This window comes from Vanessa atalanta, chromosome 1 (assembly GCF_905147765.1).
Source record: "Vanessa atalanta chromosome 1, ilVanAtal1.2, whole genome shotgun sequence".
NCBI classification, from domain to species: Eukaryota; Metazoa; Arthropoda; class Insecta; order Lepidoptera; family Nymphalidae; genus Vanessa; species Vanessa atalanta.
The window spans coordinates 2544330-2567973 of record NC_061871.1 but is presented as its reverse complement, the minus strand read 5'-3'; the positions used below and the strand labels follow the sequence as shown (position 1 = coordinate 2567973).

Below are 23644 nucleotides of genomic sequence, written 5' to 3'. Positions count from 1 at the left end.
TGAGCTGCCATTTTTTTTATTATCGAGTATAGTTTTTGTTTAGCATCTTTCACATGAGTCAATTTAATTATTCAATTGTTTAATCAAAATTTTATTGGAACCATCTACACAGAAACTCAAATAAATTTGAAGTCCAAAAAACGAATTACGTAAAATATTGCCATCTTAAAACTTTTGCTGCATCTTTTATTTTTTTTTTGTTTTCTTGTCACTTGTTTTAATTTTTTTGTTGATAAACAAAAGTTAAAAATCAAATTAATTAAAATCAAACCATGTGAATGCGCTATACGTTACATTTTAAGATATTTTCGTTAGTTGATTAACACAACATGAAATTGCTACTACATTGTATAATACAAAAAGTTAAGAACCGGTATAGAATTGTCCTACAGCTACATACAGACAAATATGTTTGTAGACAATATAGTCTGAAAATTACAATACAATACTACAAACACTTTGATACATACTTTTTAAGTTATTCTAAGAATCAAAATTGTTCCTATCTCATTCAGGCTGAATGCCCATTACATGTTTTGGAGCATGAATGATGCATTAATAACTAATACTGATACATATTTGAGTGTTTTCATAATTCATTTCATTCATCCTCCATTTTTCAGCAATTTATATGATAAAGATGCAGAAAACATTTTTATTCTACAAATTTGCATGTTAATTCAGTGCAATGTTGTGCAAATCTGATGTAAAATAGTATATAACTTATATACCATTTACCAAGTAGACTCAATTCACAACAAAAACTATTTACAATTCATTGAATTGATTAAGACAATAATTTTATAGAAGAATATTTTAAATATTTATACAATAATTATGTAAAAACATATAACTTTGTACATATTTATAGTACAATTAATACAAAATAAAATATTGATAAATAATTTAATATTTTAAAGTCATCATTAGATAGTGAATATACTGAGTTTATTGTAAATCAATATTGAACAAGATTTTCCAGTTATTATTTTTTCATTTGGAAACATTATTTTTTGTTTTCGTCTGTATGAATATATATATATATTCACATTTTACAAAGTTTATTAAAAAAAAACAACAAATTATGTGATTGAGCAAGTATAGTAAAAATAATTGAATGTCAATAGTTACATAATACAATTTTTTAGTAAATTATTTAATCATTTTACAATTTTTAGTTATTTTTCAATGGTAAATGAACAAAAGAGACATTTAATGATCATTACTTCGAGGTTTTCAACTTATATTGAAAATTAGCTTTTTGTGAGACTTAAGTTGGAATATATGACGCTAATTGTTATTTTTTTAAATCATTTGATAATACTTTAACCTGTAATAGATAAACAATATGTGACTGCTGATTATACTTGCTCAGAATACCTACTGTAGTAGGTGGTAACATTTAAATTGCTTCCATAGCCGGTGGGTAGTCAATACTATCCAGACCTAAAATAATGCCTTTTTTTAAAAGTTTGACGAGCAAACGGTCTACTTGGTGGTAAGTATTCACCATTCAACCAGTTATTACACCGCCTATGCGTCTAACCATGTTATCCAAGATAGTCTCATGTGTGTGCGTCTGTCGTTGAAAACAAGTTACATGTCCAAGTCCCTTGGCAGTAGAACGAGTGAGTATAATGAACTTTATTGCATATGAATAGTATCGGTGGGATAACACCATGGCATGTCTTCCTGGAACTTGCAGCGGTGAGCGTTGTTCTTGGCGTCGTAGAGCAGCGCGTTGTCGACGTAGGCGTCGCACGCGCTGCACCACACGGACAGGTCGCGCAGGGACAGCGCCAGTGCGTGCTGCGCCGAGCGGTAGTGCGCCTGCATGTGGCCGCCCACGTGGCGCCCGCACGCGGTCTGCGGGCACATGCCATATCATTACTAATGATCATTAAGTGTCTTAGTCTTAGACTATAACAGATTAAGAGTTCATATAGCACATGTTGATAAATAAGACGAAATATGAATTGTTTTTTAATTTTACATTGGTATAACAAAAATTACGGAAGTTTAAATGGGTCTACTAGAAGAGTCTAATTTTCTCACAAAACACATCTTCTGCATGTATTAACTGAGTGTATTAACTTCTAACTTAATCTGCAAGAGGAACCTTTTGCAGATTAGGAGGAATACAAGAAATATATATATAACAATTGAAGTACTTACAATATAACAATGCAAGCACACCCAGTTCTCATCCGTGTGATCACAACTAACACATTTCACTCCTTGTTCAAACTTAACGTCAGCAGGGATCGCGTAAAGTGATTCTAAATGTGGACACCACTGCAATGGTACCACTGCAAACATTTCTTCGTCAACTATTGCTTGCATATTTTCTGCTAAGAAGTCGACTAAAGTTGCTGGCGTGTTGTTTTCATTGCTAGTACTCTCGGTTTTGTTTTCATTCGATTTCGAAGAGTTTGACTTAGACTCCATTTCATCTTCATCATCGGTACCACAGTGGATACCATCAGGGCATTTATTCTCTATGTTCAAATTCGTCATACTATTTTCAACAGATGATATACTGTGTTCTATTTGATTCTTATTAATTAGATTAGACGAGGAAGCTTCTTCATTAACAATTAATCCTCTAGATGGCACTGGTTTTTCGATCACGTCTTCTATGGGTAGGGCGAGTTGGAACTTGAGACTTTTCCAGTATTTCTTTTGTACTCTGATTACGTTGTTTATAGATTCTACGGCAGACCAATGGCAGACAGGTTTGGGGTCGTAATGGTGTAGTATAGGGTCACCGAGTAGAGCTTTGGTGCACATAGCCATGGCATAAGCCGTGCTAGTGACGTTGTAGCCTCCCTCCAGGCACAACACGACGCGCCCGCCCGCCAGCCCAGTCAGGAATTGGGTCATTCGCCCGAAACATTCCGGCGTTACCTTGCAGCCTGCGACAAAAACCATATATAGTAGTCCTAGCATTACTGAGGGTATTCTATTGAAAGAACAAATTTGTGTAACAATAAAACATATGTTTAAGACTTATTATTTATTGTAATTGGGCTATATATGTCTGTCTGAATATTATATAAAAAATATGTTACCAAATATTTTCTCTTAGATAAAAATAAACTGCAAGACATAATGTAATTACAGTATCATAGCTATGACAAAACAATGGATCTCTATTCTAATGAATTTATTAAAATTTATTATGAACGTATACCGTACCTCCCAGCGGGTCGCCCACACAGGCGTCGAAACCGGCCGAAACTATAACAAGCTCCGGATTGTACTCGTATGCGATCGGCAAAACTACTTGAGTGAACGCTGCCATGTATTCTACATCACCCATTCCGCGCTAAAAACAAGCAATTTAAGTTAACTTATACTACTGTATAAGTAGTATGATATTATAGACCAGTCACAGATTAAAAAACCTTTAAATTTATTCATATGACAAAAACATCAACTGAAACTGAGTAGGTGCAAAAAAGTGAGGTCTGGCAAGGATGCAGTATTTAGTCGGCCTGCATTTGTGTTTGAAACATATAAAATACTAGTTGACGCCTGGGGCTTCGGTCACTATTAAGGGGTCATCTTAAGTGTTGGACATAAAACGTGACCTTCCTTGTAGTTCAAGCTTGTCTTCATACCAAATTTCATTAATTTGGATTCTGTGGTTTGGCTGTGAAAGTGTTACAGCCAGGCAGATTTGCTTTCGAATTTATAATATTAGATAGATGTAGTTTACAATTTAATAATTTGTTCTTATAACCTTTATGGATAAGAAATTTATTTGTTATCATAATGTGAATTATCGTTGTTCTTTTTTAAAGTTTCTTTACAGTGATTCTGTTACCTTATTCCAAGGTATGTTAACATTGAACCCCTCCCCGCGGCCCTCCCCCACCGCCATGTAGTCCGCGTCTTTGGAGTTCGGGAAGAAAGTGCCGTTGTCGTACCGGTGAATAGATATATACAAGATCTAGAATTAAGCAAAATGGCTATTGTAAATTAGAGTGCATAACAGATGTATGGTTATTTTTAATTATTATCATAATCAAAGCACACAATTAAATATCCGGATATAGAATAATGTATCCGGATGCAAATGGTTTGAGAGTGGGTTAATTCGTTAGTCGGTTGTTACTCCACACTTTTCCAAATAAATCTTTCAATCAATAAATCTTTAGCCGTATGGTGACTTAGAATATAATAGTAAGAAAGACTTGCTATATAATTAAGGCTAGTGTTCTTCAAATCAGAACACAATAATGCTCTCCTATGTTACAATATAATGCAGTAGAGTATGTGTCGAGTTAGCCGAGATGGCCCAGTGGTTAGAACGCGTGCATCTTAACCGATGATTTCGGGTTCAAACCCAGGCAGGCACCACTGAAATTTCATGTGCTTAATTTGTGTTTATAATTCATCTCGTGCTCGGCGGTGAAGGAAAACATCGTGAGGAAACCTGCATGTGTCTAATTTCAACGAAATTCTGCCACATGTGTATTCCGCCAACCCGCATTGGAGCAGCGTGGTGGAATATGCTCCAAACCTTCTCCTCAAAGGGAGAGGAGGCCTTTATCGCAGCAGTGGGACATTTACGGGCTGCTAATGCTAAAAAAATGTGTCGAGTGGGTGAGTGAGTGAGTATATCGGCTCGGAGCGAGTACCTCGGGCTCGGCGTAGGTGAGGCTCTGCGTGCCGTTCCCGTGGTGCACGTCCCAGTCCAGGAGCAGCACGCGGCGCAGGCCCAGCGCGCGCACGGCGTGCACGGCGCCCACGGCCGCGTTGTTGAGCACGCAGAACCCGCTCGGGCTGTCGGCGTCGGCGTGGTGGCCGGGCGGCCGCACCGCGCACGCGCCGCGCGCCGCGCGCCCGCCCGCCGCCGCCTCCACCATCTGCGTCGCGCCGCCTCGTTACGTTACGTCCGACACCTTGCGACCACTCGACACGATTGCTTCGACTTATATTACCTGCACCACGCAACCCGACGCTACGCTTGCACTCTCGAACGTGTCCGGGTGGAAGTATACGGAGTCGTAAGCGTCCTTCTGACTGTTTAGATCTCTTAACTTGGTACGTGATAATTCTTTTAACCTGTACGAGAAAAAAAGTACCATCTGATTAGTTTTTTTTGTTTGTTAACGTAGTAGAGGTGCAAACCAACGATTTTCATACAATAATCAATATAGCTCACAAAAAAAGGGGCAATCAATCAAGGCTTGTTTGTATGTATGAGATATCTACCAACCTACCCCACCAATCAAATAATTATAATACCTGTCCAAATGTTTGCGCGTGTGGACAGCCAGGATCTCTTCGTCAGTAGCGGGTCTGGCCTCTAATCGATGCAACCTCTCTAAGAGACCAAAGTCCCGAAGTCTCTCATGAATACGCATTATCCGCTCAGGACACTCAACGTGACCTCTGATGAAAAATAATAAATATAATAATGCAATGAACGTAAATAAGCTCAGCAATATAACTTACAATAAACGCGAAGTACTAGCCGAACTGAAATCGGGCACTCTACGGCATTCGTGAGTTTAAAAAAAGTCCCGGTCAAGTTAAATTGCATTATAGATATACATAGATATATGTATATTGTTTTCATAACACAACTGGCAAATGACCCCATCACGGTAAACGAACTCTTTTCTCAGTTCTGAATAAATTGGTTAATTAAATTTCCAAAGAGAACAAAGCCGTTCAAACTAATAAAACAGTAGATGGTACTCATGCATGGACACAGTGATACTCAGAACAGGAACTTTTTTTTTTAAATAATGCATGATATTCTGATCTGATATCATCCGCGATTCCTACGCCTTGTGGTTGCCATATTAAAATCAATATAAAATAAACAATCAATATTTTGAAACCTCATCTAATTATACTTATTTTAGGTAATTTTTTACTACTAGTTTGAAATTAAACATTTAAAAATATCATGTGAATTGTACGTAGAAATACATTCGAAAAATAAGCATATATCTTTTTTTAAAGTTACGTCATGATGATGAAATTTACTTACGGTTCACAAATATTCTTGTGTTTCAACATGGCTTGGTCGTAGATGTAACATACAGGTTTCAGTGGACTCAGTTCCGTAACTAGAATAAACAATATTAAAATATTACTATTTAATATCTGAAACCCAAAATGTTACTTAGTGAGTTAGCCGATTCCAAACGCAGAAGGCATAATGATATATAAACACATTTGACCTTGAATTGATGTGACATCATTGGTCGAGATCTTAAACAAAGGAATTATATTAATTATGGCATGGCGTTTTGAATGTCGTTGACAAACGACAGCATCACTGTAATTCTTGACTAATTATTTTTAATGAAACACTTTTTCATGTTCTATGTTTATATCGGATGTTTATAACGGAATCTTAACATTTGATATGGTATAAAATCAGTTAAGTGGAATAGTGTTGCTTTAAGAATGCAGGGCCGGATCTACCATATGGCATTTTGGGCTTCAGCCATGTGAATTCAAGGGGGCCCTAGCTAAGTCAAGCCGTAGTCAAAAATAGGCGATAATGCGAAAGAATACATAACTTTATTAAATTAAACAAATCGTATGGTTTGCAGTCCTGCGAGTCCTGCAATTAATTAAACCCATTCAATTAATTTAATTCAAGTCTACGTTCAGATATGTCTTAGGTAGGCCCCTAAGTCGTGTTAGCCCAGAGCCCCCTAAACTTACGGCCCGGCCCTGTAAAAATAAATTAATTTATCTTTATTCTTAAAGTAACGTTATCATGTTGAAATTAAAGAATTAAACATTAACACAGCATAGCTATTAGTAAATCGAATGTCTATTGACAATTGACAATGACAAATGCACAATCAAAGATTTGTTTATCTTTACTCCTACTGCCGTTGGAATATACAAATGATTATTTAATGCAAACGGAATGTTATTAAATAATATATAGAATATTCTGTATTCTTTATCAAACTTTTAAAATCTAAGGAAAATCTTAATCTATTATATTGAAAATTCCCACTTTATGCCATTCAGGAATGTGAATGTTATTGTTTCAATAATGCGATATTTTTAATTTGATACATATATTAATGAATATGTAAGTAATGGTCCTTTAAAGTGCTTTGTAAATGTTACATAATAAGTTTCGAAATATAACTAGAAATTTAATACGATTAATTATGAAAATTTTCAAAACTCTGTCATTATTATTAGTTACTAAGTATAACGTTCAATTTGTATTTACCCAATCGCAAATGGTTCAGTCGTTCCTGTATCTCTCGCTTGGTGCGGTCGTCCTGCAGCGGGTAGCAGTCCCTCGTGGCGAAGCGCTCCGGTCTGGTCTCGTCGCCCTCCCATCGCACCCGGACCGTGTGCTTAATTTTCTGTACGTCGAACACGTTGAGCGTGGGGCCCGTGCTGTAGGTGGGCTGGTAGTTGAAGCACCGCCAATGCTTCTTGTGGGCGTAGATGCAATTCAGGATCGATTCTCTTATCCTGTATAGAATATATAATTTCAAGACTGTATAAGGATTATATTATTTTAGCTCGTCGGAATTATGTGAATTCGGCTCATCTCCAGTCGAGGCTCCGGAGCAGTTGCCCGGGTGCCTCTCCCTAGCTTTACGTATAAGATAGTTCTGCACGATACGAAATAAAGTAGACATGGTGTGTGCGCTCACTGGTCGCAGGGCGCGGCGGCGGGGGAGAGGGGTGCGAGGGGCGCGAGGGGCGCGACGGGCGCGGGCAGCGCGAGCAGCGCGCGCAGCGTGAGCGCGGCGCCCTCGGCCAGCGAGGCGGGGCAGTAGCCGCCCTCCAGCACCACGCACACGCGCGCGCACACGCACGACACCTGCTGCGTCAGCCACGCGTAGCACGCCGGCGTCACCTCCATCTCGCCCTAAAAATTTATTCACTTTTGGCGGGAGGCAGCGCGAAATATACGGTCGGGCGTATCATTGTTGTACTGTTTTTGCAATAATATTAGCAAACCAGAAATTGATAAAATTTGTATGTTGTTATTAATTATTATTATTTTATATTCTTGTAAAAAAATATATTAAAAGTAATTAGTTTTGTTTATAATTAAGTAGTTTTGTTAATAATATTATAATTTTTTTGTTAAGATACTAATGCGTAAATACAGTGTAGTGTGTTTCAAATTCGTAAAACCCGTAAATTCGGGAATAAGGAGTACGCGCTCGACGAGTTAACATCATTATAACTGTACGCTTATAAATTTTAAATTGAATTTCAATTGAAAGTTTATATTTAAAGTTAATTTTACAGATAATAATAGTGTTTAATTCAGTGTAAAACATACTAAAGTTTTAAAGTGTAATAAAGGATAGTTTATCAAGTAAAAAGAAGAATATTTTTAAGTTCTATTGTGCCTGACCTACGACAACAAGCACTGCGGCCGCGCCAACTGTGACCGATCAGCCGGGTCATTGACCCCAGCACTGCAGCTCAACATCGTGCGTTTTATTTTATATATTAATATTTATTTGTCAACCTGCATTTGCTGCGGTTATTGTACAAAAATGAACACGATTAAATGCGCTGGATGCCTTAACGGATTAAACGATGATGCTTCCTTATGCTGTATGCGTTGCAAAAATGTATATCACATTATTTGTACGAGGCATTCTATATCGGAATTTAATGATATGAATCCAGTTGCAAAAAAATCCTGGGTTTGTGACTTATGTCGCAGTAAAGAACCGAAAACAGGAAACAATTCAAATACCCCGGTGCGTACAACCTCGCTTACTACTCAACAGCAGGACTACGTGACTCAGCGTAACAAAAAAGCTTCCTGTAACTGCTTGTCGGCTGTGAAAATTCGCGAAATAATAGGGGAGGAGCTACGTCAGGTGTTGTCAAATGATTTTAACCCTAAGATCCAGGAAATACATACGGCGGTATCTTCGCTTGAGTTAATCTTGACATCGTTTCGACAGGAATTAGACAAAGTAAAAGAACAGTGTGTCATACAGTCTTCCATAATAGACGCAGTCCGAGCTGAAAACGAGTCCTTGCGCTCCTCTAACGAAGCACTTAACTCTCGCCTTACACAGATTGAACAACACTCTCGAGCTTGCAACGTGGAAATTCACTGTGTGCCTGAGCATAAGCAAGAAAACCTTATGAATACTGTACAACAATTGGCTAAAGTTATAAAATGCCCCATTGATGATAAAAATGTACATTTCTGCGCTAGGGTCGCCAAAATGAACAAAAACAGCCCACGTCCAAGATCTATTCTAGTAAAGTTTAATAGCTCGCGACTGCGTGACGAGTTCTTAGCGTCATGTAGTAAGTTCAACAAGGCCAATGCAAACGATAAGCTGAACTGTAGCCACCTCGGTATTGCGAACCCTAAAAAGGACGCTATATATGTGACTGAGCATTTATCCCCCGAAACGAAATTGTTACTTGCTGCCGCTCGCCGTAAGTCTAAGGAATTAAACTATAGATTTGTTTGGGTACGTGACAGTAAAATCTTTATGAGAAAAAATGAAAATGCTAAGTATATTCATATTCGGAATCACGACATACTTTTAAATTTGTCATAATTACGCTAAGGTTGACATATTTTATTATTATTATTTTTTTTTTGTTTTTACTAATAGGCACTTTTAAAAAATTATCTGTTTATTATCAAAATGTGAGAGGTTTAAGAACTAAAACTTTAGAACTATTTAATAATGTATTGTGTAACTCATACGATGTTATCATATTGACCGAGACATGGTTGAACAGTGGCGTCTTTGACTCGGAGTTGTTTGATAGTAATCGGTATACAGTTTACAGGCGAGATCGCGAAAGTAGCGGTTTCCATAACAAAAAAGACGGTGGTGGAGTATTGATAGCAGTCTCTAATGATATCAAATCTACTCGTATTCCTAGCTTGGAATCAGACTGTGAGGACTTGTGGGTCAGTATTGAGAGTTCAAACTGTAATGGTGGCAAGGATTTTTTGTACATTTGCGGTGTATACATTCCTCCTCCAGTACAAAGTCATATACTGGAGCATTTTATAAATAATACTAACCGAGCATTGGAATCGTATACAGGCACCACACTTGTGATGGGAGATTTTAATTTGAGCAACATTCCATGGACTATGGGCCCTCAGAACTCTCTGATGGTGGGTAATTCCAGTAGCTTATTAAATAATATGTTATCAGATTGTCTTTCCCTAAACGACTTAACTCAATATAATACTATATTAAATAACAAAAATAAAATATTGGATTTGATTCTTAGCAATAAATTAATTCACAATCTATCTGCGTGCACGAATCCTCTTATAAAAGTTGACTTGCTTCATCCCCCATTGATATTTTTCCTAGAAAGCATACCATCATCAAACCTATCTCCAAATGAAAATAACATTAAGTACCGTTTCCACAGAGCCGATTACACCAAAATTAAAGAGGAATTAAATAATACACATTGGGATGATATTTTTTACGATTGCAAGTCAGTCGATGACATGGTTTCCGTATTCTACGAACAATTACAAGTTTTAATTCGGAAACACGTACCTAAAACAAGTCATCGTAGTAATAAATATCCATTCTGGTTCAGTTACGGGCTAATTAATTGCATTAAAGAAAAATACAAATGTAGGGTCAAAATTCGTAAATATAATAATCCACGGGATGTTCTAACGTTTGATCTATTAAGAAAAAGATGCAATAGACTTTTAAAGGATTCATACTCGAAGTACTTAGAGCGTCTCGAGTTGTCATTAAGATCAAATCCTAAGCTTATTTGGTCTTATGTTAAACTGAAAAAAAAGGCTATTAACACATACCCAACTAAAATAAATCTCAATTCTAATGTGGCCACCCAGGGTGAGGACATATGTAATCTCTTTGCTGAACATTTTTCTTCAGTCTTTAATCGTTCTATGTCTATACCCATTCAGTCTGAGCCTGTTAAAACCTTAGCAGTTAATAGTTGCCTTTATTCTCTATCATTCTCCTCCAGCCAAGTCCTTAAAGTCTTAAAGGGTCTAGATTCATCTAAAGGAGCTGGTGCGGACGGTATACCTGCCTTATTTGTTACCAAGTGTGCTGATGAATTAGTCAAGCCACTTACATTAATCATCAACCGATCTTTGAGTACAGGGGTCTACCCATCAGCTTGGAAGGAAGCTTTGGTTATACCCTTGCATAAGAAAGGCGACAGGGCTTCGGCAGAAAATTATAGACCGATATCTATAATTTCAGTATTTGGTAAAATATTTGAACTTCTTGTATACCCGTGCCTCTTATCACAAGTAAAGCAGACCATTGTACCGCAACAACACGGTTTTTTGAGGGCCCGTTCTACCACAACTAACCTTGCTTCGTTTGTTGAAGACCTTGCTGAGGCGGTAGATGGTGGCAACTCCATTGATGCTATTTATACCGACTTTAGCAAGGCCTTTGACAAAGTTAACCATCATAAACTATTGCAAAAACTTAAATCGATTGGTATAACGGGCACTGTTTTTGACTGGTTTGGGTCTTATCTCCACGATCGTAAGTCAAAGGTGGTTATCAACGGCTACTCATCCAAACCCTTCATATCTCACTCTGGAGTACCTCAGGGATCTCACTTGGGACCTTTGCTTTTTAATGTCTTTATTAATGACATTAGTTCATGCTTCAAACACTCTAAATGTTATTTATTCGCTGACGATCTCAAACTTTTTAGACCTGTATCCAATGCTTCAGATGCCATATTTCTGCAGAGAGATTTGAATAGTTTGGTCTCATGGTGTCACATAAACGACATGAGTTTAAACACTGAAAAATGTTTCGTTATACGGTTCAGTAGGAAAAAAACCACTTTCGATAGATCGTACACCATTAACGGACATTTGCTTACAGAAGTGGACAATATACGTGATCTAGGCATCATTTTAGATACTAAATTGCGGTTTCATCTTCATGTGGACAATGTAGTAACTAGAGCTTTTAAGGCTTTGGGATTTGTCTTGCGTAATTGTAAGGATTTTAAACAGCCTCAGACTAAAATTACTTTATACACTGCTTTAGTGCGCAGTATTCTGGAATACGGTAGCATTGTATGGAATCCTCACTACGATATCTACAAGAATAGGCTTGAAAGTGTACAAAGAAGATTTTTATGGCACTTATCTTTTAGTCAAAATCTAGCTAAAAGACTGCCAAGTTACGATGATAGACTTGCATATTTTAATCTTCTTTCCCTTCACGATCGTAGACGTGTCCTTGATAACGTTTTCCTTTATAACTTATTGAACGGTAAAATCGACTGTAGTTATCTACTTTCTAAAGTTATGATTCGGGCTCCCGTTAAGGCCACCAGACCATCAGTGTATACTCCCTTCGTTGAAAAACTCACTCGCTCCCGTCAAGGGCGCTACTCTCCAATTAATAGGCTAATCATCGATCATAACAATATTTATAAATCGCTCAATATGATTAACAATGAGAAAAAGTCAAACGTAGCTCTTATTGTTGATATATTTAATGACAAATTGAATCTCTTTCGCAAAAAAATATCAATGCTTTTTAAATAGTAATGTATAAATTGTTGTCTTGAATCTATGTTTTAACCCCTTTATTAATTGTACCTTATAATTAATTGTTTGCATTTAATCGTATTTTAATCGTAAATCTTAATGTATTCTAATAATAATATCTTATTCATTTTATTTATATTTATGTGTTAATTTTTCTAATAATTGAATTCTTAATATCTCTTTCTAATTGTAATTAATATTGTAAATCTGGAAATTATTATATTTTGTTAACTTGTAATATTGACATATCTTGCAACACCTATAATTAAGGAGACACTTGGTTTATATAAACCTTATGTTTAATGTCTATATTGTGTGTATGAGTGTACTTCTTGTTGGTGTTGATATTATAATAAATAAATAAATAAATAAAAATTCCTCAAATCCAACTCACTTTTTCATCGCCGAGCGCCGAGTCATACCCCGCGGAGATAATGACGAGCTGCGGGGAGAACTGTAAGAGAGGTATATTTGATACATAGAGAGCCACGGTACCTCTGGGCAGCCGATAGCGGCGTCGTAGCCCGCCGATATCAGCACCAGCTCCGGTTGGAACTGCGATTGAAATTCATACAAAAATTAACATATTTTGTTTCATAATAGACCGCAGGAATGTTAGTGATATATTTATTAATAGTATTCATGTACGATACTAAATAAATAAAATTTATGAATTATTATAATCGACGTGTCGGAACATTTACATCTTCAAGCGTGCACTGTTCTAAGAAGCTACTAATCAAGAATCAATGTAAGCATAGGAGACGCCTACGATAAAAAGTTGAGTACAACATCTTTGGGGTAAAGTTACATTTAGTTTACAATTCGCTTTTGTACTAATTAGAAAGTAAGGGTAAGATTTGGAAAAAAATAATAAGGAATTAAATTATGAAAATAAATTAATGAAAAGGTGTTTATAGTTCAGCTCATTCTTAAAAGGTTACATCGTTAGAAAATATATATCGGATAATATAGAGCCGCATGGGTATCCACCAATGGATGGAATAATGTGGCGAAATGAAATGATGGGTAAAGGCTTTTTAGGAGAAGGTTTGAAACCTTCTCCTGGGTAAAGGCTTTTTAGGAGAAGGTTCAGTTCAGCAGAAAGACATCTGAAGTCCGTTCCACAAGCACTTATAGGTTAATTCGTATGATGGCGAAACCTTTTCTTAGAATTGTCGTTAATGCCGGATCTCTCTCGCTTATTCAATGATCAACGATGACTATAATCTGCCGCGCGCATCGACCAATGAGGTGCCAAGTATTTCATTCCCTAGGTTTCCGACTCGCAGAATGTACTTTAACTTATTTACTCATTCAAAAGGTCAATATAATGCTTAACAACCCAAAACAAACAAAATAAAATCGATTTTCCCTCGAGAGCCTCTTACCTCGAGTGCCATGGGCAGTAGGAGCTGGTGCCATATCGCCAAGTAGTCGGCGTCCTTCATCCCGGTGCAGTTGAGCGGCACGTTGAAGTTGTACCCCTCGCCCGCGCCGCTGCCCGTGTAGTGGAAGTCGGACTGCCGCAGGTTGGGCCAGAACGAGCCGTGCTCGTAGCGGTGGATCGAGAAGTATACCACCCTGTATACAGCACACATTATAGATAAGTATTATATTCGGTAATGGATGAACATAAAAGTTTTAATAGAAGACTTGTTTACCTAGGATCATCATAAAACATTTGCTGTGTCGCCTGACCGTGATGCACATCCCAATCTATGATTAATATCCTGAAAATAATAACAAAAAACACATAATTACTTTAATAATTAATATATCAACAAATAAAACATTTAAAGAAACATAAAAATTATAGTATATGTAAACCATACAAACATTTTAAATAATTAACTATTAAGATAGTTCAATTAGTTAATTTAGTAAATGCACTATCATTCAACAATATTCATTTAGCTGAGAAAAGCCTAGGATCTATTGTACCTACTATTATTACCTATTGGATATATATTTTTGTTATTGGAATGGTGAATGCTTTTTTTATTTTTATTAAGTTAATACGTAATGTCGTTACTGATAAATTATTGTAAAAATCCATTCAAAAACCTATAGAATACTTATGAAATATCACAAACTTTTACATAAATTGCTCATATTGGCAATCTATCAATACACATAGTTAAAGGAACCAACCGTTCCACTCCCTGCTGCAACGCGTGGCGGGCGGCCAGCGCCACGTTGTTGTAGAAGCAGTACCCGCAGGGCTCCGCGCGCATGGCGTGGTGTCCGGGCGGCCGCACGAAGGCGGCTCCGTTCTGCAGCTCGCCCGATACCACGCGCGACACCAGCTCCAGCGTGGAGCCTGCCGCTATCAGAGCCAGCTCATGGGTGCTCTGAAACATTGTATATATAATGCATTTTTTTAAATAGTTAAGGCTAATTCATTGTCATTTTAATAAACAAATTACTTTTAAATAAGCCAGTAAGTTGCGCAACCGAAAGGGTTGCTGGGATAATTTTAACATAGACATCCATCTAGCTCTTCTCGCAGGAGTAAATTAAGGAGGTTATTAATGTATTAAAAATATTTCAAACTTACAGGATGAATATATATGGCATCGTATTTCGAAGACAGGTCTTCTAAATAAGCAACATCATTGTTCTGATGTGTGGTTTCTAACATGTCAATAACTGCCGGAGAGTGTAATGTTTCTATTTCCTCTCTTGTAGCTGCCCTTGGTGTTAATACTTTACATTGCTCTATTAAATTTAACTCTTTGCACCTATAAAATAATATAATATATTGACACACAAAACTAGTAATTAAACAATTCAAGATTAATTTATGTATACAGCCAACCCACTAAACATAATTTGATGAAATTTGGAACGAAGCAAGCTTAAACTGCAAGCAAGGACAATCAACCTCTAAACCAAGAAAGCCGAGGGTGACAACTAGTATTAAATAAATGTATGTACATATTCAATGAGTTTGAGTACATACGTAATTAAGTATATGATTATATGTGTGTGTTTTTTTTTAAAACAGTTGTATGTATTTACTAGTTTCTGGCCAAAGCTTCACCCGCATATGTGGTACATATCCCTGTGTGTGCGTTTCCAGGAATCAAGTAATCTATGTGTTATTCCAGACTTTAACCTGTCTGTGATAAATTTCATTCAAATCATAGCCATTCTGGTTGGAATGAATAACAAACATCCATCCATCTATCCAATTTAAGCATCTCTAAATATGTCTACTTTGTCTTCTAAGCCGCTTTAAATGAACTTAACAAAAATATCAGTTTGAGCACAATAAACCTAATAAACCTAAACAATATAGCTTAAAATATCAAATATAGAACTAGCATACTGTACATATGTGTTATTGTAAATTGCCTTCCAAAGAATACTTTAGTATTAATAACCTCAGGAACAATAAGATCTGATATTACATTTGTTTGTATAATTAAAGTGTATCTATCTATTCTAATACATTATAGCAACAACAATTTGTGGAAACTTAACTCAAAATTATTTCAATACCTGTCAATGACACTAATCAGCCGTTCGGGGCATTCCGGATATTTATCATCCCACAGACATCTGTGCTCTGCCATGCGAGGCTCAGTAACAAATCCAGTTGGGCCTTTTATTTTCAATTTCGACTCCATTGCCTTTCAAAGTATGAATTATTATTAAAAACTTCAGGAATGAAATAAATATAATATAATATAAATTATTATATAACTTATTTAAATATTTGTTACTTACAATTTGATAAGGATCCCGCAATATTGTATCAACAGCTTGCTTTTTCTTCTGTTGGGCCTTTTTCTTGGCAGCTAGCACTGAAGCTGAAGGCTATATAAATATCAGAACAAAATTTTACTAAATCTTACTTCACTTTACCTACTTTTGAAAAGATAAACAATTATCAGCTTAACATTTTGTTTACAAAAGTGCGAGAATTATATGGATGCTATATAATTACAATTGTTTTTGCGATGTCACTATCCTCTTATTTATATAACTTATGATAATAGCAATAAGAATTGTTCTTGTAATAAAAATTTTATTTTCCATTTATAATCTTTTATATCACAACATATTACAAGCTATTAAGATAGCTGTATGAGTACTATCAATGTTATAAATCTTTTTATAAAGTAATCACTTCATATTTTTTAAACATAATTGACCAGTCATGCCAAATTTATAAATGACTTCTTCTTCATGTTTAGTGATGTTTTTTTTAATTAAATACATGTATAGCTGTTCATTTTTGTCAACAAATGAATCGATACTAACAATCTAAAAATTGTTTTATTGTATTAGAAATGCTTATGATAGTTAGTTCTATATATTTGCATAATGAACGCAGTAAATTTGAAATCCCTTTCTAAAAAATATTAGAAACAACGATTTAATACACTTAACCATTCTTACTTTAACACCTGCAGACATAGCACGTGTCTGAATTTTCGCTTTTCTTGCACCATTTCTTGTTACAACAGAAGACGGGGGAGTTTTCTTTAAATCCCCAGCTGAACGGCGCGTCTGCGCACTTGGAGGATCGGACTAAACACAACAAATTTAAAAATAAACAAACCGCAACTGAATAATGATTATCGAGAATATAACTTAAATAATTACCATTGCTTAAAAATATGTATAACTTGAGACACAGTTACAAGAATTTAGTCCTATTTGCTATTTAAGATTAATCTACATGGTCATCATTACATGAATATAAAGAAAAACACAATTCAGCATTAAATGATGACTTTTCCAGTTTCCTTTTCCTCTAAAAGACATAAACAAACTTGACGTCTGAAAAGTTTTTGACCTTGTCTTATTTTCAATGGGGATTATGATATACAAACAGATTATAATTCTGTTAAAAAACATTAGTTTTCTAAAAACATCATAATGTAAACAAAGTAACACTACTACTTGTCAAACATAATTTTCAGGTTTAACTAATTGCTAAATTCGTAGGTTTTTGTTTTTATAGTAGTAATAGAAAAACAATTTAATTATTCTCATTAATAAAAGAATTAGAATCTAATGAATTATGAAAAACTAGGATATAGGCAACAATTGTAGTTTTGCATTACTTTAATCAAAACATTGTGTGAATAAAATAATAATAATTAAGAACAAAGACGTTGAAATTACAAAATGATAAACATATTATAATTGATAATTTATGCGGTGCATTTGTGCTACAAACAAATTACTGTGTGGTGTTCGTCTCAAATGTCAAAACTGTCATATATGAAACAAGTCAATCTCAATTTTCAATGCTCAAACTTCAAAACCGAATGTAGAGACGATTGCGATTGGATAGAAAACTGATTTCTTATCTTTTATCAGTATATTTCATTGATATGAGTTTATTTATGCTTTATCTTTTTTATCAGAGGTGAAAGGCGGGAAGATAAAATGTTTTTGAAAACGCAGATTTTTAAAGCAATTTCATTTAAAAATCCAGTGAAGTTACCTCTGTCGTATTGGATTTTAGTTTTTATAAGGTTTGCTTTGACTTTGATACCGCAAAGAGGATACATACACCCAGATGAGTTCTTTCAAAATGTAGAAGTAATTTCAGGTACGTATCATTATAGTATTTTCAAAAGTTGATCTCACTGAAAAAGTATTGCTATTATCATTGTTGTCTAAGTAGCGAGGCAACCGTTTGTGTTTCCTAAAAAATATATCAATAATTGATATATTAAAGATATTTAAGCAGTAATCTATTGAGTGGTTTGTATTAGATGCGAAACAAACAAATTATTACAACTATTACTTTCTCTTCATTTTAAATGAAAACTTTACTGGCTAGATTATAATCAATCAAGCCAGAGAATGATTTTAGTTTTGGATGCTTTATAATAAATTGTTTTATTATACATAAATATTATAGACATCAAATTAATATCTATCAAAAAAATATCCTTGTTTCTTTTGTTTGTTGCAAACTTAAAAAGCAATTGACATACTACATCATATCATAAACATTTTTTTTCATTGCAGGTGATATATTTACAATCGACGTAGCTAGAACATGGGAGTTCAATCCTAAATTTCCTGTACGAAATATTTTTGTACCTAAAATCATACTAGGCCCTCCCCTTCACCTTATAAGAATTCTCAACCCATATACAAAAAACCTTATCAATATTGACTTGAAAACCCCCTACTACTTACTTACTTTACCGAGGCTATTTATTTGCTTCCTGTCACTCATCAATGATTACTGTTTGTATAGAGTATGTGCTATGTATGGACAGAATTTTAGAAATAGACTAAACATTTTTGCTACGTCTTATGTTATACTTGTATATTGCTGTAGAAGTTTCTCTAATGCCTTTGAAATGATATTTTTCTCTATCCTTCTATTTCTAGTAGCAGAATGTATGTACAAGTCAGATGTGGTGATATACCACAGGGAATTTTTGAACGAGAAATATAAGCAAGCAAAAACATTAGTGGAAAAAGTTAAAATTTTCAAACTGATAACTCATTTACCTGATCATTCTTTGAATCATGTCATATTTATTGCAACAATTGTAGTTATAGGGATATTTAATCGTCCAACTTTCATTGGGTTTGCATTCCCTCCAATATTTTTCTGGTTACACAGAGGCTTGGGATCAAAAGTAGTCGGATTTAAGGACTTCCATTATAGAATATTTTTATTAATTCTATGTGGAATTCCTACGGTTCTCTTACTCATACTAGTTGATTCTGGCTATTATGGCTATCTAACTATGGCTGACATTGAATCCTTAAAAGTATCTTGGGACAACTGGGTCGTGACTCCCTTGAATTTCGTACGATATAATTCCGATATGAGGAATCTCATTGAACACGGACTTCATCCACGGTGGCTCCACCTCGCTGTCAATGTACCGCTTCTATTTAATGTGATCGGCCTAATGGCTTTCTTCACAATAATGATACATATTTACAGGTAACATAATTAAAAATTGTTTGAGTGTACTGAGATCAACGTCGACTAGTTAATTTATTAGCCCTTCGATTTCAGATTCGTCCGCGGGCAGTACAGTAAGTTACCGAGGATACAAAGTATCACAGGGCTGATGATATTCTCAACTATCATTCCTGTTGGAATATTATCTCTTTTCCCACACCAAGAGGCTCGCTTCATCATACCTGTACTGGTACCACTGGTTTTCTTGTACGGTAATAATTTATACCCAAACGACAGCGATGCTCAAAGAATTAAGCTATTGAAGAAAGTCCTTCGCATCGTGTGGTATACCCTTAACATAGTGTTAACATTGTTTTTCGGTTTCATTCATCAAGGTGGTATTTATCCATTTGCGAGTAATCTTCACCGGGAAATTAAAAGTTCTTACGGAGTGCATACGCACGTTATTACGACTCATAGTTACAGTATACCTACTTTTCTTCTTCAACTGGAAAGTACGAATACAATTTATAAAGACAAGTCAACCGGTCATACCTACAAACTAGCTCCGACGACCTTTTTGAATAAATATGGTTCAATGCCAATGGAAAATATTTTTATAAAAGTAGATGAAGTATTAACCAATGCAGAAAAATTATTACATAAATATGAAAGACAGTATAGGTTTTATCTCGTCTCACCGTGTTCTTTGGAGCATAAAATAAGTCACGAGAGTAGTAAATATCCTCAAATCGATTTGAGGGAGGACTTTTCCTACTACCCTCACTTTTGTTCGGAGGCACTTCCCGAATTTCCTACCAGACATGATCAGTTCTGTTCTGAACATAACATGCTGCGAGCAAATGCATCTCGCGCCGTCGATCTGACAATGTATCAACGAATCTCATGTTACTTTAAAAGATTTTGTTTAAGAGTATATCGAATAAGTCCCGCAACGAACTTTGTAATCGATCATTAGTAAGTAAGTATTCGTATAATATTGCTCGATTATAGATCTCTTTTTCAGACATTATTTTGTTATGCCGATCTTAGATATGGGTTCAAATGCTTTAAATATTTTAGCTCATTGTGAATATATATTATATATTATTATCTCTGTACGTAGGTATATCTTATTAGATGTAACATAATATATATAATGCTTAAGAGTGCTGTATCGATAGATTTTCTTTTTTTATAAATAATATAGAACTATTTCAAATAAATTCGTCCACCTAGGGTAACATCACTTACATGACTGAATTTTGTACTGCACAGTGCAAGATGGTAATTCATATCTTTTATCTGTTAGTAACCTACACTCTGATACTGATGAACGTTTAAAATAGAGCACCGGTAATTATATTGTTTGACTAGATACCAAATATTTGTCCAAATATTTCCAAATTTATGATAAAACGTGATATTGTATGATACCTATTTAAAATATTTGAGTACATTTCTGGGACCGGTTACAGCTAGTGACAAACTTACATTTCATAAGCTTAGTTATTGTAAATATATAGCATTTGTATAAAAGTTAAGCATATATAAAGCATAAAACAATGAAACTGGACGATGTCTATGTGTGTAATGTATAATATAGAAAAATATGTACGTATTAAACTACATCGCCTGATAAATGATAGCGAAAATGACGACATAGATTTTAATAAAATGTCTGATTTTAATAAAGAGTATTGCTAATATTGCTTGTAAATAAAAGAAAAGGGTTCTGTAAATTATAACTAAACATTCCAACTTTCCAATGTTAGTTATATTAGTGGGAAAAACATGACACTTCAATAATTATAACATACATAGTTTAAGAGTTATTTGAAGGCAAATTATATTTGAGCTTTGCGTTAATTGCCTAAGGCTCTACATTTCATTTGGACCTGCGTTGTTTGTGATATTCACTAAATTTAACATCTCGCCACGATTACCATTTGAATAGAAGTTTTAATTTTAGCACATGTTTCACAGGCTTAACTTCCTAAGTAACACTAAAATATTGCTTTTCTTATTTATCGTTGTGAATTTGTGATATATGAATAAACAATTATTTTGGATTAATCATTGTAGTCTAGTAATTACATTTGATACTTGACAAATTTTATAAAGAAAAATGTACGTAGATAAGAAAAATGATTCGTAATGATTTTTTTCAGAAATAATTTTCTAATTATATTTTGTTTAAGTTTATAGTTATGGACAGAGTACTATCAATATCTTACTCAGTGTAATGGTGAACTGCGAAGCCTTAGACTTCAACAGATAGTTTCAAATACATTCCATGTTATGTAATTCTTAATTTCGCATTCCGTAGTTGTTTTGTGTAGTTCCAACTACTTAAACCAGCCTATTAATTAACAGCTAATGTTTGCCATTTTACTAAATGACCCGTTCAACCAGCGGCCTTAATGACACCAGCCATTACATCTTCCGTTGAACGGCTAGGCGTTTAGTGAAATGGCTATCACGTTTCATTGAATGTCCAAATTAACCAGTCAGCTGCGACGGTTAAATTTTATATTTCCTGTCAATTAAATTGGCTTTGTTATATGAGACCTACGCCGTCGTTGACTGGATTTTGTAAAATTTCAATTAGATCTAACAATTTAACGAAAGTCACTAGTCACGATTTTAGCAAAAAATACTCAATTTTATGATATGCCATATAAATGTACCTATAAAACATATGTAAGGAACCTACCTTTATTAATTTATAGTGTTAGTTGGTTTTTTGTGTTATGTTATATATTGTTTAATTTAGTAAACGTATCTTTAATGAAGGAATTATACAAAAATAAATAATATTTGGCCTTTTAATTTTACCAACTATGTATGTATACTTATATAGCCTTACATGTACTTTTTATTAATGTCAATACAAGATGTTGAAGCTTTTTACTATACCACCTCACTAAATTCATAATTAAAAAATCATGTTAGTTTTTGCAGGACTCCCTTAAGCAATTACATGGAAGTATTATATACTACGTATAACTGGAAGGTTCACTGCAGGTTTAATGAAGAAATAAACTAAACCTTATTCCACGTCATTAAGGTCTACTTTCTTTTAAACTTTAAGAACGGTCTAGAGAAAGACCTACTTTTAAGGCGTGGTGTCTCTGTCGCACAGTTGCCAGTGTATAATTTTAATAGAGATAATAATTATTTAGCGGAAATTTTCTGGTAACACTTCCAGTTTACGATATAAACAAACATGGCGGATCTTTTGTGATTCCGGAAAGTGCTGAGTATTTTATTTGTTTATTCATTTGTACTTCAGTACTACTGAAGAACTATCGACCCATATCCCTAATGAGCCACATCTATAAGCTGTTTTCAAGAGTGATCACAAACCGTCTTGCGCGAAGATTCGACGAATTCCAACCCCCGGAACAGGCCGGATTTCGGAGCGGATACGGCACCATAGACCACATCCACACAGTGCGGCAGATTATACAGAAGTCCCATGAGTATAATCGGCCCCTGTGTCTTGCATTCGTGGACTATGAGAAGGCCTTTGACTCGGTTGAAATCTGGGCTGTTCTGGAGTCCCTACAGCGTTGCCAAGTTGATTGGCGATACATCCAAGTGATGAGATGTCTCTACAAGGCCGCCACCATGTCCGTCCAAGTACAGAGTCGGCAAACGAATCCCATACCATAGCATCGAGGAGTGAGACAAGGGGACGTTATTTCCCCCAAATTGTTCACTAATGCAATGGAGGACATGTTCAAGACGCTGAACTGGAAAGGGCGTGGCATCAACATCAATGGCGAGTACATCTCTCACTTGAGATTCGCAGACGACATCGTCATCATGGCAGAAACGCTGCAGGACCTACAACAGATGCTGAATGAGCTGGCTGATTCTTCTATGCGCATCGGCCTACGGATGATAAAACCAAGGTCATGTTCAATGAACATGTACTACCGGAACCGATCGCGATACACGGTACCATCCTCGAAGTTGTTCAAAAATATGTCTACCTCGGGCAGACATTGCGGTTAGGTAGAAACAACTTTGAGGATGAGTTGAATAGAAGAATTCAGCTAGGTTGGGCAGCATTTGGTAAGTTACGACGAATCTTCACATCGTCGATCCCACAATGCCTTAAGACGAAAGTCTTCAACCAGTGCGTCCTACCCGTCATGACATACGGAGCCGAAACGTGGACACTCACGACA

The 23644-nt window shown here is 35.4% G+C and overlaps 2 protein-coding genes across 3 annotated transcripts; one reads left to right on the top strand and one right to left on the bottom strand.

Moving 5' to 3' along the window:
* Positions 1-121: 121 nt before the first annotated feature.
* On the bottom strand, positions 122-17369 carry LOC125077260 (histone deacetylase 6). 2 transcript variants are annotated; one of them, XM_047689190.1, is made up of 19 exons: positions 17162-17369; positions 16955-17086; positions 16280-16369; positions 16052-16182; positions 15105-15288; positions 14699-14898; positions 14209-14277; positions 13936-14128; positions 13040-13099; positions 7662-7879; positions 7226-7476; positions 6011-6089; positions 5257-5403; positions 4950-5073; positions 4647-4874; positions 3830-3955; positions 3199-3328; positions 2176-2915; positions 122-1866 (listed from the first exon to the last, which is right to left on the bottom strand). In XM_047689190.1, exons 1-19 carry the CDS (start codon positions 17162-17164, stop codon positions 1645-1647), a joined length of 3327 nt encoding a protein of 1108 aa, XP_047545146.1. In that variant the 5' UTR covers positions 17165-17369; the 3' UTR covers positions 122-1644. The 2 variants fall into 2 exon arrangements, with proteins under 2 accessions (XP_047545146.1, XP_047545221.1); XM_047689265.1 differs by lacking the exon at positions 13040-13099 and adding an exon at positions 12939-12998.
* Positions 17370-17828: 459 nt separating this feature from the next.
* On the top strand, positions 17829-22247 carry LOC125077408 (GPI mannosyltransferase 4). The gene is made up of 3 exons (XM_047689386.1): positions 17829-18119; positions 18545-19484; positions 19560-22247. The coding sequence occupies exons 1-3, from the start codon at positions 17954-17956 to the stop codon at positions 20422-20424; spliced, it is 1971 nt and encodes a 656-aa protein (XP_047545342.1). The 5' UTR covers positions 17829-17953; the 3' UTR covers positions 20425-22247.
* Positions 22248-23644: the final 1397 nt, after the last annotated feature.

Bases quoted from the DNA above. Each gene is read 5' to 3' on its own strand.
- LOC125077260 (XM_047689190.1), bottom strand. The intron at 7,477-7,661 runs GTGAGCGCACAC...TATTCTATACAG, and splicing joins GCCGCCGCGCCCTGCGACCA to GATAAGAGAATCGATCCTGA. The intron at 1,867-2,175 runs GTAAGTACTTCA...ATGTGCCCGCAG, and splicing joins TGTGCTTGCATTGTTATATT to ACCGCGTGCGGGCGCCACGT.
- LOC125077408 (XM_047689386.1), top strand. From the start codon at position 17,954: ATGTTTTTGAAAACGCAGATTTTTAAAGCAATTTCATTTAAAAATCCA. The intron at 18,120-18,544 runs GTACGTATCATT...TTTTCATTGCAG, and splicing joins AAATGTAGAAGTAATTTCAG to GTGATATATTTACAATCGAC. The intron at 19,485-19,559 runs GTAACATAATTA...CTTCGATTTCAG, and splicing joins ATAATGATACATATTTACAG to ATTCGTCCGCGGGCAGTACA.